This window comes from Garra rufa, chromosome 18 (assembly GCF_049309525.1).
Source record: "Garra rufa chromosome 18, GarRuf1.0, whole genome shotgun sequence".
In the NCBI taxonomy this organism is placed as follows: domain Eukaryota; kingdom Metazoa; phylum Chordata; class Actinopteri; order Cypriniformes; family Cyprinidae; genus Garra; species Garra rufa.
In genome coordinates, this window is record NC_133378.1 from 33,627,422 (window position 1) to 33,644,501 (window position 17,080).

At 34.1% G+C, this 17,080-nt stretch overlaps 1 protein-coding gene across 1 annotated transcript; it reads left to right on the plus strand.

Annotated features, from left to right (window-relative positions):
- The first annotated feature begins 2,334 nt into the window (after positions 1-2,334).
- On the plus strand, positions 2,335-15,706 carry tspan31 (tetraspanin 31). The gene is made up of 6 exons (XM_073823087.1): positions 2,335-2,505; positions 5,790-5,957; positions 6,076-6,156; positions 6,252-6,392; positions 6,662-6,772; positions 13,987-15,706. Exons 1-6 carry the CDS (start codon positions 2,443-2,445, stop codon positions 14,059-14,061), a joined length of 639 nt encoding a protein of 212 aa, XP_073679188.1. The 5' UTR covers positions 2,335-2,442; the 3' UTR covers positions 14,062-15,706.
- Positions 15,707-17,080: the final 1,374 nt, after the last annotated feature.

The window sequence follows — 17,080 nt, forward strand, 5'->3', positions numbered from 1 at the left end:
CGGGACTTACAGTAACATCAACATACTGAAACTATTGTATTCAGAATATAAAATATTTTATAGCACTTTTTAATCTGTGATTGTGTGTTAAAAGTGTTCACGAGATACCAACGTTTCGCCAGCCGTCTTCTCTCCACAGATGATCCAGACAGATGTGGTGTGTACGGAGGGGAGGGGCTGTGTGCGTTTTAGGGAGAGATGCGTGAGTGACAGAGAGATGAAGAGAGAGTATGGAAAGGAAATGCAGTTGAACGAATTCGCTGCGTGTTTTAAATAGCGCACAAAAGAATAACGAAACGCAATATGTGACGGTCGGTATTGATTTTTTTTTTTGGTCGGTGTTGAATCTGTGGCGGTCGGATTTAATCTGTGGCGCACCGCCACAGATTCGTCTATGTGTGGGAAACACTGGATACTTGAATCTCTCTTGTCTTCATCTGCTTCTGCACTCAGCAAAAAACTTTGCTGCACATTCAGGGTTTTGAGACTTTCATGTGCAGGTGGGTATTTGTGCAGAGACACACAACGCGGCTAAGTGAGACTGATGATCTGGCTTAATAAAGTGCTGAGTCCTGACCACTAATATAATAGCACGAAAATCACAAAAACTTACTTTAGGCTAAGTGAGATATTTCAGTGAGAAGATAACCAATCCATTTACCCAGCTCTACTGTAAAGAAAGACTCTTATTTTTATTTTACCCTCATGTTTTCAACATAATGATAATAATGAATGTTTTTTGAGCAGCAAATCAGAATATTGGAATGATTTCTGAAAGATCATATGACTGAGTAATGATGCTGAAAATTCAGATTTAAAATCACAGGAATGAATTACATATATTACTTTTTATATTTAAATTACATATTACATTTTGTATAAATATATTCAAATAGAAAACAGTTGTTTTAAATAGTAAAAATATTTTAAAATTTTACTGTTTTTGCTGTATTAAAAATCTTACTGTTCAAACACTTTTGACCAGTAGTGTAGTTATTTAGAACCAAAATATATATTATATTAGGATTAAACAATGCTAAATTTCATTTGGTCGCTGACTCCAGATCTGAACCGCGAGCTAGGAACGATTCAGATTTATTTTGTTTTGTTTTGTTTTACTTTTATTTTTTATATGTACTTCCTATTGTTTTGTTTAATTTTGTTTTTGTTTTGTTTTATTTTATTTTTTATTAAATTTGTACTTTTTGGTTTTTATTTATCTGGTTTTATTTAGTTTGTTTTGTTTTCACTTTTTTATGTTTTCTTTCAGTCAATTCTATGGAAAATTTTTGTAAGTTAAATTAAAAGTTTAAAACATTTTTTTTTTACTTTATTTTTGTTTAATATAATTTGTTTTATTTTGTTTTGTTTGTTTTTACTTAAAAAAAAAAACTGAAAAAAATTCTACTCAGCTGTTTTCAACATAAAAATAATAATAAATGTTTTTTTGAGCAGCAAATCTATATATTAGAATGATTTCTGAAGGATCATGTGACTGGAGTAATGATGCTAAAAATCACAGGAATAAATTACATTTTAAGCTATATTGAAATAGAAAACAGTAATTTAAAATATTTCAAATATTTCAAAATTTTTACTGTTTTGCTGCATTAAAAATCTTACTGTTTAAACACTTTTGACCAGTAGTGTAGTTATTTAGAACCAAAATATAATTTATATTAGGATTAAACAATGCTAAATTTCATTTGGTCGCTGACTCCAGATCTGAACCGCGAGCTAGGAACGATTCAGATTTATTTTGTTTTGTTTTACTTTTATTTTTTATATGTACTTCCTTTTGTTTTGTTTAATTTTGTTTTATACAATTTGTTTTATTTTGTTTGGCTTGTTTATACTTTTTAAAGAAACCTGAAAAAAGTCTACTCGGCTGTTTTCAACATATATAATATACAATAATAATAAATGTATTTTTGAGCAGCAATTTAGAATATTAGAACGATTTCTGAAGGATCAAGTGACTGGAGTAATGATGCTAAAAATTCAGCTTTGAAACCACAGGAATAAATTTCATTTTAAGCTATTTAAGCCAACATTTATTTTAAATAGTATTAATAATTTGTATATATGTTTTACTGTTTATGCTGTATTAAACATCTTACTGTTCAAACACTTTTGACTGGTGGTGTAGTTATTTAGAACCAAACTATAATTTCCATTTAAATTAAACAATGCTAAATTTCATTTAATCTCTTACTCCAGCTCTGAACCGCGAGCTAGAAACGATTCACTTCAGACTGTTCGCGTACTGGTTCAATTGACTCAGAGAAAAGAGTCGACTCAGGCGAACGATTCGCTCATGACTCGGACGTCGCTACTGCTCACCACAAGAGAAGAAGAGCAGCTTATAGCATACTCACAGTAGCGAAAACACCACCACTAGCACATCATTTCATCTCACCGGTAAATGCCTGAAGATTCAACATGGTTTGCGGAGGATTTACGTGCTCGAAAAACGCCCTCTGTTCGCTAAATGTAGTTTATATGGTGAGTCGCACACACATGAATATTTAGCTCAGCTAGCCCGTTAGCAACAGCTAATCCGGTATAAATGTTTAAAACATGTGTTAGGTTACTTTATCTTACAAACTGTACTAGATTTAAGGCGTGTTATGAAGATTTTACTGTATTTATATTCAATATAAAAGTGTATGTTTATAGTTCATAGGTGAGGTCTTTGTTTAGCTATCAGTAGATGAATCAGCTAGCTCTCTATCTATCTTCATAGGCGGTGCTAGTCAAACAAAACCTAGTTTTTTAATTAGGGAATAAATGCATACCTTTAAGGTGTTAATATTAAAGTATTTCGAGTTTGTTTGTTGGCGAATCTGCTGAATGATATTTCGCCATCCAGTGTTGCATAACCACCCCTATGTTTGTGTAATATGGTTTGTATTTAACTTGTTTTTGCTAGGAATACTTGTATTTTTATGTCTAATTCTCTATTGATTACTCTGTCAGATTTTGGTCTGGCAGCTTTATGTATGTCTCTGTATGTAAACTCAATTGGTGTCAATTATTGTTGAGTTAGTATGCATGCTTGCTTAATATGATACATACAGGACTGAGTCACTGATCATACCTCCATAATGCCTCTGACTCACACGAGTGATGACAGTACTGGGTTAAAATCATGGTGTCACAGTCACACTTAGCCAAAAATAAAGGACTTTGCACTCTAGTCAGAGTTGTAAATGAGAAGTTGCATTGCTAAGTGACATTGGGTGGCGTAGTCTAGTGGTTAAAGATCTGTGCTAGTAGCCTAAAGGTTAAAACATTTAAAGGTAAAGAAGTTTCACCTTAGGTCATCCATAGGGACTGCTTCTGTTATCTGTAATGTAAATGTATTGATTAAACATGGATTTTTTTTAACAGAAAAGTCAGGGTCATCACCATTAGGACCACGTTGTGGTCTGTTTGGTTTGTTTTCGGTTCACAATGCTCTCCATAACACCGTAATCATATCCCTCATGCTGGCATTTAAGGAGGAACTGTGTGCACATTGTTCGGTCGGCTTTGGTTTGATGCTGTCTTTGACAGTATTGCAGTTCGGTAAGGTTATGTTTCCATATTGATTTTTATTGGTTTTATTACAACAACAACATACCAAAGAAAACAAACAAACAAAACATACACACCCACACAAAAAAGAGCCAGAGTACATTACAAATGACATAAGTGCCTAAAATAATTACAAAGGAGAAAGATCAAACACATAAAAAAGGGGAGATAAAATCGGCATATAAACCACAGTATTATAAATGTGTCAAAGTTCATTACATACTACTGTTACTGAGCTGTTGGAGGAAGGGACCCCAGACAGTAAGGTTATGTTGATGCATATGTTGCTCTCTGGACCTGCAATCCTTATCCTGCTGCCCTTTGCTTTGGGTTATATAGATTCCAGACAAACCCTGAAATTGTAGATGGACCATAGTTTAGGGTCACAGTTTAGCTTATAGAAATGTATTGTAGTAATACACTGCATGTGAGCTGTGCCTCATGTCTGTGTCACTGTAGTTGCAATGAATTTAAATGCAATATAATCTAGCCATCTTTAGGCACTGCGGAATTCCCATAGTTTTAATAACTGTAGGCTTCACTTGAAGTCAACATGAAATTAAAATGGACTGTTTTTACTCTATTAGCTGTATTGTGAATGATTCATAAGTGCATCATTTGTCTTCTCTAGCTAACTAAGTTTCAAAAATGAAAAACAGTTGGTTTCATTTTGTTTTGTCATTTTTTTTATAGTCAATTTTTGCTTCATTTTGATTTAATTTGTTTTATTTAGTTTCATGTTTTTGCATATTTTAGTCTTTTTTCAGTCAGTTCTATGGAAATTTTTTTTTAAGTCAAACTGAAAGTTTAAAAATGAAAAAAAAAAAAAAAAACGTATTTATTTTTTGTCAATTTTTTCTTTGTTTTCATTTTACTTCATTTGTTTTGTTTGATTTGTTTTTGCGTTTATGTTCTTTTTCAGTCAATTCTGTGTAAACAATTCGTAAGTTAAACTAAAAGTTTTAAAATGAAAAACAGTTTATTTTCCCAGTCAATTTTTCACTTTATTTTGGTTTGATTTAATTTGTTTTATTTAGTTTGATTTGTTTTTACTTTTTTTTTTTTTGTTTGGTCAATACCATAGAAAGTTTCAGTCAATGTTTTACTTTTTAAATTTAATTAAATTTTTTTAAATTATTTTTTTTACTTTTATTTAGGTTTGGTCAGACAATTCTATTGTAATATTTTTTTACGTTAAACAGAATTTTTTTTCAGCCAGTTTTTATTTTGATTGCCTTTATTTTGTTTTATTAAATTCTTTTACTCAATTTACTTTATTTTGGTTTGATTTATTTAATTTGATTTTACTTTGTTTTTGTTAGTCATTTCAATGGACATGTTTTAAGTTAAACTGATTTTTAAAAAATGAAAAAAAAATATATAAATTTTGGTTTTATTTTTTCTGTAAATGTTTTATTTTGATTTAATTTAATTTTTTTATTTGGTTTGATTTTTTGCTTTTTATTTAGTTTTTTTTTCAGTCAATTCTATGGAAAAACATTGCAAGTTAAAATAAAGGTTAAAAAATATAAGTATAAATATAACTTTATTTTGGTTTAATTTAGTTTGGTTGGTAACCCTTTAGAATAGGTAACACTTATTCACTATTAACTACAACTTTTCCCTCAATAAATTCCTAATTTGCTGTTTATTAATAGTTAGTAAGGTAGTTGTTAGGTTTAGGTATTGGGTAGTATCAGGGATGTAGAATAAGGGATTAATATGTGCTTAAGTAGTACTAAATAAATGGCCAATATTCTAGTAATATGCATGCTAATAAGTCGTAGTTAATACTGAATAAGTGTTACCTATTCTAAAGTGTTACCGTTTGGTTTGTTTTTTACTTTTACATTTTTTTGCAGTCAGTTCTATGGAAAAAAAATAGTAAATTAGATTAAAAGCTTAAAATAAAAAGCAAATGAATTCAGTTAAAATGAAAGTTTATTGTAACAGTGCCAGTATAGTGCTTTTCTTGTTTGTTTGTTTTTATGTATTACTTTTAATCATCTCTACAAATAAAATCACATTCCTCCTAAATTTTCTCATATTTAAATATCTTTAACTTGAAATTCTGTCACATTTTGGAAGTAAACTATGTTGTAAACATCATTTCTTGTTGACTTTAAGCACAATACATTGTTATTTCATACAATACAATGTATAGTAAAAGGTTGTGACATGTTTCTGATTGGTCTTTTTTTCGTCCTCAGCTGGTGGGTCTCCTGTTGATTGTCGTAGCAGCATGGGGGAAAGGCTTTGGCATTGTCTCCAGCATCCACATCATCGGCGGCGTGATTGCCGTGGGCTTCTTTCTGCTGCTGATCGCTATTGTGGGACTCATTGGAGCCGTCCATCATCACCAAGTCATGCTTTTCTTTGTATCCTTCAGCAGCCTTTGTACTGCATGTTTTTGTAGTTCAATGGTCTTAAAATATCAATTCCAGAATCTCCCATCTGCGTGTTGTAAAGTCCTTGACCCCAGCTGCTTTTCCACAGTACATGGTCATTCTCTTCATCGTGTTTCTCTTCCAATTTGGAGTTTCCTGTTCTTGCCTAGCCATGAACCAGGGTCAACAGGTAAGCCTAATTAACTTTAAAGCACTCGTGTTGTCTGTTGCACACAGAAACTGAGCCTACTTCCTGGTTTTTGTCTTGTCACATTACCAAAACAGGAGAAGCTGCTGGCCTCGTCCTGGCGATTGATGAGTAATGACACAAGGATCAGCCTTGAGAATAAACTGGACTGCTGTGGCCTCTTCAACAATACGCAGAACCTGTCAGTGTTTGTGTCTGATTTACACCTCTGTGATGCTGTAAGAGAACATCCTTAGGTTCTTTTTTTTTTTTGGCTTTTGACAATTTTTTGAACAGATAAACTAGAAAAATAAAGGAAATTGAAGAGCATGAGCTACAAGAATTCTTATTCTGGCCTACTTAGATTGTAAGAACACAGATTGTTACTTAGACTGTTGTCTGACCAACCTGCTACAGTTTATTCTGATAACACGTAGTCTGGATAGTGGATGCTCAGTTCAACAAATGTGAGAAATAAAGATAAACACCCTGTTTTCTTTTCCTGCAGCCATGTATAAAAAAGAGCTCCTGCCTCACCTGTGGTGAAAAGATGCTCCAACATTCATCAGAAGCTTTGAAGATCCTTGGAGGAGTCGGCCTCTTTTTTAGCTTTACAGAGGTTAGTTTAGATAACATGTTGTCTGAATGAAACAACAAAGTTGTGATAACCAGTGGGAGATCTGTACATTTTTTGACGCCTGACTTTGTGAGCTGTGGACTTGTAAGTAAAGAATCGTGGTTGGAAAAAAATAGGTATTGGTCATAAATTAGTAACAAATAAGAATGTGACATACTTCAAAACTACATTTCCCTTCATTAGAAGGATGAAATACATACGCTACCAGTCAAAAGTTTTTGAACTGTGAGATTTGAACAGTAGTCTCTTCTGCTCACCAAGCCTGCATTTGTTCCAAAGTACAGCAAAAATATTTTTATGATTTAAAATAACTGTTTTCTATTTGAATATATTTTAAAATGTAATTTATTTCAGAGCTGATTTTGAGCATCATTACTTCAGTCACATGATCCTTCAGAAATCATTCTAATATTCTGATTTGCTGTTCATTACTTATTATTGTTGAAAACAGCTAAGTAGAATGTTTTCAGCTTTTTTTTTTTTGGTGAATATACAGTTCAGAAGAACAGCATTTATCTGAAATAGAAATCTTTTGTAACATTATCAATGTCTCTATCATCACTTTTGATCAATTTAAAGCATCCTTGCTATATAAAATTTAATAATTTCTATATTTCTTACTGATTTTCATGGTCTTTTTTTAAAGAAATTAATACTTTTATTCAGCAAGGATGTGTTAAATTGACAAAAAGTGATAGCAAAGACTTTTGTTGTCACAGGTACCCAAAATTATTAAGGAGCACAACTGTTTCCAGCATTGATAATGAATCAGCATATGTGACCCTGGACCACAAAACCAGTCTTAAGTCCCTGGGGTATATTTGTAGCAATAGCCAAAAATACATTGTTTGGGTCAAAATTATTGATTTTTCTTTTGTGTCAAAAATCATTAGGAAATTAAGTAAAGATCATGTTCCAGGACTTCCGGTTATGGCGCACAGCTGTTAGGTCACGCTGATTTGAGCTGACGCTAACTTTCTTAAAATTAATCCTACAAAGTGACCAAAACGTACCCACAAACGGTAAAAAAAACTAAAAGGAATAACCCTGCATCCGACTATGCCACCAAAAAACATAAAGCCGGGGCAACAGCTGAGATCTCAGTCACAAACTGGCTTTGGCAACGGGGAACAAGCAAGCAAGCTAACAGCTAGCGAGCAGACGGACGCTAATGAGAATGACTCCACAAACTCAATTCTCTCTGCTATTCAGTCATTGAGAGATGACATGACTAAGCAGTCGTCCGATATGCTTGAAGCCATTAATGGTTTTAAAGCAGAGCTTATGTCACATTCCAAAAGAATCGGCGAGGCCGAGGACAGAATATCGCAAACGGAGAAGGATGTTACTACAATCCGGCAAAAGGTTAAGAAGCTGGAGCAGACGGTCGAGACATTAACCAACAAGATCCAAGACCTAGAAGATCGTGGGCGCCGTTCAAATGTAAGAATGGTCGGCCTACCTGAAAAAGCAGAGGGCTCAGACGCATGCGCTTTTCTGGAGGACTGGCTCCCCAGGGTTTTGACAGATAGCTTTTCCACAACTCCTATAATTGAACGGGCTCACCGGGTGGGCCAAATCAACGCGAATCGTCCCAGGCCAATAGTGATGAAGTTTCTGAACTATAAAGATCGTGAAATAACACTAAGAGCGGCCAGGAAATTAAAAGAACTACGTTACGGAGATCAGCGAGTTAACCTGTTCCCGGACCTGTCAGCGGAGACTCGTCAACGCCAACGCTGCTTTGATGGAGTAAAAGCCCAGCTGAAATCCATGGACATTAGGTACGGAATGCTCTATCCTGCTCACTTGATAGTGACCCATGCAGACAAGCGTCAAATCTTCAAAACCGTCTCAGAAGTGGAGGAGTTCATTCGGGAGCTGAAAACCACCACGTGAATGAAGCTAAATGGATAAACATTTGAGCTAACATACTGGTTAATTTCCAAAAGGAAAATTACTGACATTACTCATTTTGACCTCCTCTGCCAAAACATTGAAAGCTGAACCTGGCTGTCATAAATCTTTAATTATACAGGTACAGATTTGTACTTTTTTTTTTTTTCTTGTTTTAATGTTTTTCTTCTCATCTTTCTTTTCTCCTTAATAAGGGTAACGTTTTTGGTTAATTCCTATTATTTGTAGCGTTTTCAAGTTGGCTACACATTCATATAGGGTTGCTCCACATATTGTGGATCTATTGTTTTCCATAACCAAAGTTTAGAACAGGGGTTCTATTTGTGCAGGATGTTCAGGGAAATGCACAGTTCTTTGTTTAGGTATTGTGTGTATATATATATTGTTTTGTTTTGTTTTTTTTGTTTGTACTCTTTCTTTAAACAAACAGTCAAATTAATGGATACAGAGATTCCTTATTCCACACAATTTAAGTTTAAATATCTATGTTGGAGATAAAACTTAGTAGTTGGAATGTAAGGGGATTGAATAAGATAGTCAAATTGAAGCAGGTATTAGATAGGATAAAGCAACTGAAGGTTAACATATTATTTTTACAAGAAACCCATCTGTCGAGAGAAGACACAAGTCGAGTTTCAAAAAGGTGGGCAGGACAAGTTTTCTCCGCTCCATATACCTCTCATGCTCGGGGGGTTATGATACTTATTCATAAATCGGTTCCCTTTCAGCTACATAAACAACATGTTGATCCGCGGGGTAGATTTATAATTCTTAATGGTTTGATCGCGAACACACAAGTAACCCTAATAAGTATATATGCTCCCAATGAAGATGATCCCTCTTTCTACCAGAACCTTTTCTATACAATATCAACATTCTCTGGACAATATGTAATTGGAGGAGATTTTAATTGTGTACTTGATACACAGCTTGATCGTTCTACAGGCACAGACAGCACCCATCAGAAATCAAGAAAAATAATTAAAAACTTTATAAAAGATATAAATTTAACAGAGGTCTGGAGACATTTGAATCCTAATAAAAAAGAATACTCATGTTTTTCAAATACCCATAAAACCTACTCAAGGATTGATTATTTTCTAGTCTCTAGCACTCTGTTGTGTCAAATAGACAGATGCTGGTACGATAGTATTTTACTGTCTGACCACGCTCCAATATCACTTATAATACAGTTTAGTAACTTAAAACCTACTCCATTTAGATTTAGATTTCAAACAAGTTGGCTCCAAAGTTCTAAATTTGTAGACTTCATCGGCAAAAGAATAGAAGAATATTTTAGTATCAATACAAATCAGACAAGCGCTTCAACAAAATGGGAAGCATTTAAAGCTTATATAAGAGGTGAAATAATGAGCTACACAAGAAGTAAATCCAAAGAATATTATAAAAAATTGGGGGACCTCGAGCATCAAATTAAAGAATTGGAATTACAAGTTTTTGATAATGACGACCCCGAGAACAAAAAAAAAAATCTACTTTCATTAAAAGCACAGTACAATGAGCTGACTAGCAATAAAATAGCCAAAAACTTGATGTGGTTAAAACAGTCTTACTATGATCAAGGTGAGAAGCCTGGAAAACTACTGGCTTGGAGAATAAAAAAGATACAAACAAATAGGACTATAAATTCTATTTTGCTAGATGATGGACAAATATCGTCAGATCCATTGGAAATTAATAATGCTTTTAAATTATATTATGAAAACTTATATAATTCTGAATGTTTGGACACATTAGTAGATCAAAACAGTTTTTTGGATGAACTTCAATATCCCCAGTTGGCAGAAGAAGCGAAATTAGGTCTGGAAAACAATTTAAGTATCGAAGAACTGGTGGATGCAGTGCAAAGTATGAGTAGTGGAAAGGCACCGGGGCCGGATGGCTTGCCAATTGAGATTTATAAGACCTTTTCTAGAAAACTAATGCCCCACCTTCTGGAAATGTATACTGAATCATATGAAACTGGAATTTTGCCCCCCTCACTAAGGTCTGCACTAATTACTCTCGTGTTAAAACCAGGCAAATCCTCAACAGATAGAGCATCTTATCGGCCTATCTCACTCATGTCCTGTGATACTAAAATATTATGTAAAGCTTTAGCTAAAAGGATTGAAACTCATATACCAAAATTAATAATGGATGATCAGAATGGATTTGTTCTTGGTAGACAAGCCTTTAATAATACTCGTAGAGTTCTAAATATATTATATAAAAAACAAAATGCTAAAGACCATGCAATTCTGTCTTTAGATGCTGAAAAAGCATTTGACAGAATTGAGTGGAATTATTTGTTTGAGACACTTAAACGATTTGGATTAGGAACAAAATATTTAAAATGGCTTAAACTTTTATACAATGAACCGGTAGCCCAAGTCATAACAAATAATAATATTTCAAAGTTATTTATTTTGGCTAGAGGTACAAGGCAAGGGTGCCCGTTATCACCTTTATTGTTTTTATTTGCAATTGAACCCTTGGCCATGACAATTAGAAGAAGTCCAGACATAAAGGGTATGAAGATAGGAGAGAGGGATCATCATATATCTCTGTTCGCGGATGACATTGTTCTATTTCTAACTAATTTGAAGAACTCCATTCCAGCACTTACAAATATTATAGAAAAATTTGGAAGATTCTCTGGCTATAAAGTCAATAATAGTAAAAGTATTCTGTTATTACTAAATGATCAAGAGAGAAAAGCCCCTTTGACTCATACACAATTTACTAATGAATCTGAGGGTTTCACATATTTAGGGATTAAAATAACACCTGATATGAATAATATAGTCCCCTTAAATTATGATCCTTTACTGAAGGGAGTTATAGAATCTATGGACAAATGGAACACAATGCCCATTTCCATAGCGGGACGTATAAGTATAATTAAAATGTCGATCTTGCCTAAATTTCTATACCTTTTTCAATCTATACCTCTTCCACTACCTGATATATTCTTCTCTACCCTCAAAAAAGGCTTTACCAGGTTCATATGGAATAATAAACGACCCCGGCTACGTCTATCCCTCCTCTACCTACCATACGATCGAGGAGGGCTTCAAGTGCCAAACATAAAATTATACTACTGGGCGGCACAGCTTCGAACAGCTATGTTTTACTTTTCTACAGATTGCCCACCCTGGGTTGATATTGAAAAAGTAGAATTGCCACTTCCCTTACAATTATATATATACTCTGCAGAAGTTAAAATACTTAAAAAGTCAACCCTTAATCCATTTCTAAGAAATACCCTATCTGTTTGGCATGAGGCCCATTCCTTTTTGGAGGAGACAATATTCATTTCCCCCTTCTCACCAATATGGGGCAATAATTATTTTATACCTGGAAGAAGTGACATGGGGTTTAAAAACTGGCAGATGAAAGGATTATGTATGGTTAAAAACCTATATGAAGGAGGTACACTCATGACTTTCCAGCAGTTAGCTATAAAATATAACCTTCCACCAAAACATTTTTTTAAATACCTTCAAATTAGAAGTTATATATATTCAAGAATTAAAACCTATTCAGAACCCCAACTCTCTATATTAGAACAAATTACTTTAAATCACATTAACGATAGAGGAATGCTATCCTTGTTTTATAAGACATTACTGACTGGACTAAAGGAAGGCTCCCAATCATACCTTTCAGCATGGAAAAGAGACTTACAGGTGGATATCACTGTTGAGGAATGGGAACATGCCTGTCTTTTGGCTCAAACCCAATCTATCAATACTAGATGCAGAATACTACAATACAAATGGATGATGAGAACATATATGACCCCTGTCAAATTACATAGGATTAATCCTAACATTCCAGATATCTGTACAAAATGTCAAGAGGAAATTGGTACATTGCTTCATTGTATGTGGGAGTGCAGAGAGCTGCAAAAGTTCTGGAAGGAGGTTCTGGATGTGGTTTGTGAAATGACAGGAGAACATATTCCTATGGAATCAAAGCTGTGTTTATTGCATATATATCCTGAAAATTTGTCAGTAAATGCAAGCAAAAAGAAGCTCATAGACTTTAGTTTAATACAAGCTAAACGTGTAATTGCTTTAGTATGGAAAAACATCCAGAGACCTGTTCTTTCACAGTGGATTAAAGAAATGTCCGATAACCTTGCACTTGAAAAATTAACATATGCAATAAGAGGTAAAGCAGAGGTCTTTAAAAAGGTGTGGTCCCCTTTTATGCAATTTGCAAATAGATGAAGTGGAATAATATGTAATAATGACTGTTATTTGAATTCCGATGTGTTTTTATTTATTTTGGATATACATTGGTGAATGTTATTTCGTTATCTATAGTTTTATTTTATTTATTTTTTTTGTGTTTGTATACATTATTTTATTTATTTATTTTATTGTAGGGTGTTTTTTGGGTGGGGCGGGAATGTCTACTTTGTAATGATAAAAAATTTGATATCCTGTAATGTTCATGGGAGTTTTGTAAGAAAAAATGAATAATAAAAACAAAGTTGAAAAAAAAAAAGATCATGTTCCATAAAGATTTTTTGTAAAATTCCTTCTGTAAACTTATCAAAATGTAATTTTTGATTAGTAATATGCATTGCTAAGAACTTAATTTGGACAACTTTAAAGGTGATTTTCTCAGTATTTTGATTTTTTGCTCCCTTAGATTCCAGATTTTCAAATAGATGTATCTCGGCCAAATATTGTCCTATCATAACAAACCATACATCAATAGAAAGCTTATTTATTGAGCTTTCATATGATGTATCTTATCAGTTTTGTAAAATTTAACCTTATGACTGGTTTTGTGGTCCAGGGTCACATATTAGAATTATTTCTGAAGGATTATGTGACACTTAAGCCTGGAGTAATGACTGATGACATTTCAGCTGTGCTTCACAGGAATAAATTATATTTTAAAATGTATTAAAATAGAAACCGTTATTTTATATTGTAATAACATTTTGCAACATTACAGTCTTTTCCTGTATTTTTGTTCAAATAAATGCAGCCTCGATGAGCATAAGAGATTTCTTCAAAAACATTTAAAGTCAGTGTACATTTATTCATTTAGCAGAGGTTAGAATGTTATATTAAAATATAATAGTATAATAGAAAAATATGTATTTTTAATATTGAACATTGATCTTTTATCATATTGCTGAGATCTAATTAAGTGCTAATTTACCTAAAATAATGGACTTGAATCACTTTTTGCTTATTATAGCTAGTACACTCCAGTATTAAGTTCATAATCAATATTTTTGTTCTTTCCCTCAGATCTTAGGAGTTTGGCTGGCCATGCGCTACAGGAACCAAAAGGACCCGAGAGCGAACCCCAGTGCATTCTTATAGTCTCTCAGACCATCTGTCCTAAACTACGTTTAGTGTAGTCCAGCTATTCAAGTTCCCTTTTGCACAGGTAGAGTGGAGCGCACCAAGAGACATTTAAAGCATTAAACGCAGAACACAACCCACTGATCCCCCAAAACAAACTCACATCTGCACAGCCGGTTCCGAACACGCTAGATACAAACACATCTATTTTAATGATAGATCTGACCCATTTTCCACACAAGGTCTGCAGAGGGCTAATTTAAACCAGCGGGAGGAGGTATCATGTATGATAGGATGCTCGCTCTGGCACTTCCCCCATCCTTGATGTGAGAAGCTCTTCCTGTTCTCTGTATGCAAACCGAAAATCTGCAATGTAAAGCCATCGACGTCTGCATGTTCATATCCTCAGTTTCTTGTGACACGGTCAGCTCACTTATGTACACATAACCAGGTATGTAGTGCCGAAATGGTCCCTGTAGTTTCAGTGTAAAGGAAAGTTAACCCACATAAACTATCTTAATGTTTAGTATCAGTTAGTCAGGGTGAAATTCACGTATATTGTCACGTATCTCCCAGGAAAATTGCATCCGGGTCCGTTTCGAATGACCCGAGAAACACCTGTGTTTTGTGCAATGCTTTATGAAGTCCGTCTCGATGAGGTGACCAGTCCAGCCTATGGGATGTTAGTTTAGGGTTTAGACGTAGAACGTGAATATTTAAGAAACACTTGTGTACCTGAGCCATGTAAATGGGAGGATTTCCCCTGCCGATGGACTGCAGCCCTCCTGTTGGACGTAGTCTTTACCATGACAGGGTCGACGTTCACCCAGTTCTTTTTGCATTCTTATTTAAACCAGCGAGATCCTCCCGCCTCAGCCGGGTCTTGCTATTCTCACTGGACTTTTTAGGTTCTCCATTTCCTTTGAAGCTTAGTATTACTCAAGGATATAGTGTTTTAATATCTTATGCATTGTTTTGTGGATGACTGTGTTGAAATAATCTCTGCGTGCCATTTGCTCAGTCGGCTTGGTTTAAGCCTCGTGCACTAACTTACGGTTTTTATGATTTGCAATCATGTATCGCTTCTTTCCAGCTATTTTTAAAAGTACTAATGGCATCAGGTCCATCATTTTAGCACTGAATAATGTGCCATTTCAGTTAAATCCTTATTTCGTGTTTTGCCAAATCTCTTTTGTTGATGCGCTTATTTGTGCTAATAGTGTTAATTTGCCATTAAAGTGTGCGTTTTTTGCAATGTTGAACGTTGTTGTAGATAGATTGTTGTGCACATGCATATGTTGATTACACAAGTCCAATATGTTCTTGCGTTAATTTGCTCACTCATATTAATAGAGGAACATACTGGTTAATACTCGCAGTCTTAAGCGCTTTAGTTTCCGCCCCACATGATCAAGAAAATGGGAACACTGGACCATCACTCAGTACAGCTTAAATGTGTTCTGCTTCACTTGGTCATGGTATTATGAGTGTGTTTCACTGATGGATTTTGAAGAGATGAAATCAATGTCTGTGCTATAGTAGTTATTTATTGGCATTGTGAGAAGGCCGCAGTACCCGACTCGGTGAGCTGTAAGCACCATTTTCCCTGGATTTGCCTTGTATTTTTGAAACTGACTTTTCCAATTAAATATTCTTAGATCAATACCTGTGACATACTCTCTTTTTTTAATTGTGTGCTCATCATGAGTTGTGTTTCTCAGCTGGTTGGGACCCAACACAGTTCTAAACCTGTATTTAAAGGAATAGTTCAACCAAAATTTTAATTTGATAAATTTACTTAAACTCATCTACATCTTGGATGGCCTGAGGGAGAAACATGCACTGATCAAACCCTGTTTACAAGTGAAAGCAGTCTAAAATAGTTCTAAAAAAAATACAGTTGAGGTTAAAAGTTAACACACCCCTTTCAGAATCTGCAAAATGCTAATTATTTTACCAAAATAATAGGGATCGTACAAAATGCATGTTATTTTTTGCTTAGTACTGACCTGAATAAGATATTTTACATAAAAGATGTTTTCCATAGTCCACAAGAGAATATAATAGTTGAATTTATAAAAATGACCCTGTTCAAAAGTTTTTGATTCTTAATACTGTGTTGTTACCTGAATGATCCACACCTGTTTTTTTGTTTAGTGATAGTTCATGAGTCCCTTGTTTGTTCTAAACAGTTAAACTGCTCGTTCTTCTTCAGAAAAATCCTTTAGGTCCCACAAATTCTTTGGTTTTCCAGCATTTTTGAGTATTTGAACCCCCAACGATGACTATATGATTTTGAGATCCATCTTTTTATACTGAGGATAACTGAGGGACTCATACGCATTACAGAAGCTTCAAACGCTCACTGATGCTCCGGAAGGAAAAACAATGCATTAAGAGCCTAGGGGGTGAAAACTTTTGAATTTGAAGATCAGGGTAAATTTAACAGTTTTTGTCTGCTGGGAAACATGCAAAAACCTTCTGTAGCTTTTGAAGGGCAGGACTAAATGAAAAAAATATGATATTTAGACAAAAAATAAGAAAAATGTACACATCTTCATTCTGTTCAAAAGTTTTCACCCCCCTTGATGCATCATTTTTCCTTCTGGAGCATCAGTGAGCGTTTGAACCTTCTGTAATAGTTGCATATGAGTCCTTCAGTTGTCCTCAGTGTGAAAAGATGGATCTCAAAGTCATACAGTCATTGTTTTATTTTTATAAATTCAACTATTATTTTCTATTATGCACTATATGTAAATGTCTTTTATGTGAAATATCTTATTCACATCAGTACTAAATAAAAAATAACATGCATTTTGAATAATTTTTGGTAAAACATTTTGCACATTCTTCAAGGTGTATGTAAACTTTTGATCTCAACTGTATCAGCTGTTTAGACTCTCATTCTGATGGCACCCATTCACTGCAGAGGGTCCAAGTTAATGCTAGTATAATGCTAAATTTCACTAAATCTGTTCTCTGATGAAGAAACTCATCTACATCTTAGATGGCCTGAGGGTGAGTACATTTTCATCAA

Excerpts from the sequence above, each read along its gene's own strand:
- tspan31 (XM_073823087.1), top strand. The coding sequence starts at position 2,443 with ATGGTTTGCGGAGGATTTACGTGCTCGAAAAACGCCCTCTGTTCGCTA. Across the intron at positions 5,958-6,075 it reads ACCAAGTCATGCTTTTCTTT|TACATGGTCATTCTCTTCAT; the intron begins GTATCCTTCAGC and ends GCTTTTCCACAG. Across the intron at positions 6,393-6,661 it reads ATTTACACCTCTGTGATGCT|CCATGTATAAAAAAGAGCTC; the intron begins GTAAGAGAACAT and ends CTTTTCCTGCAG.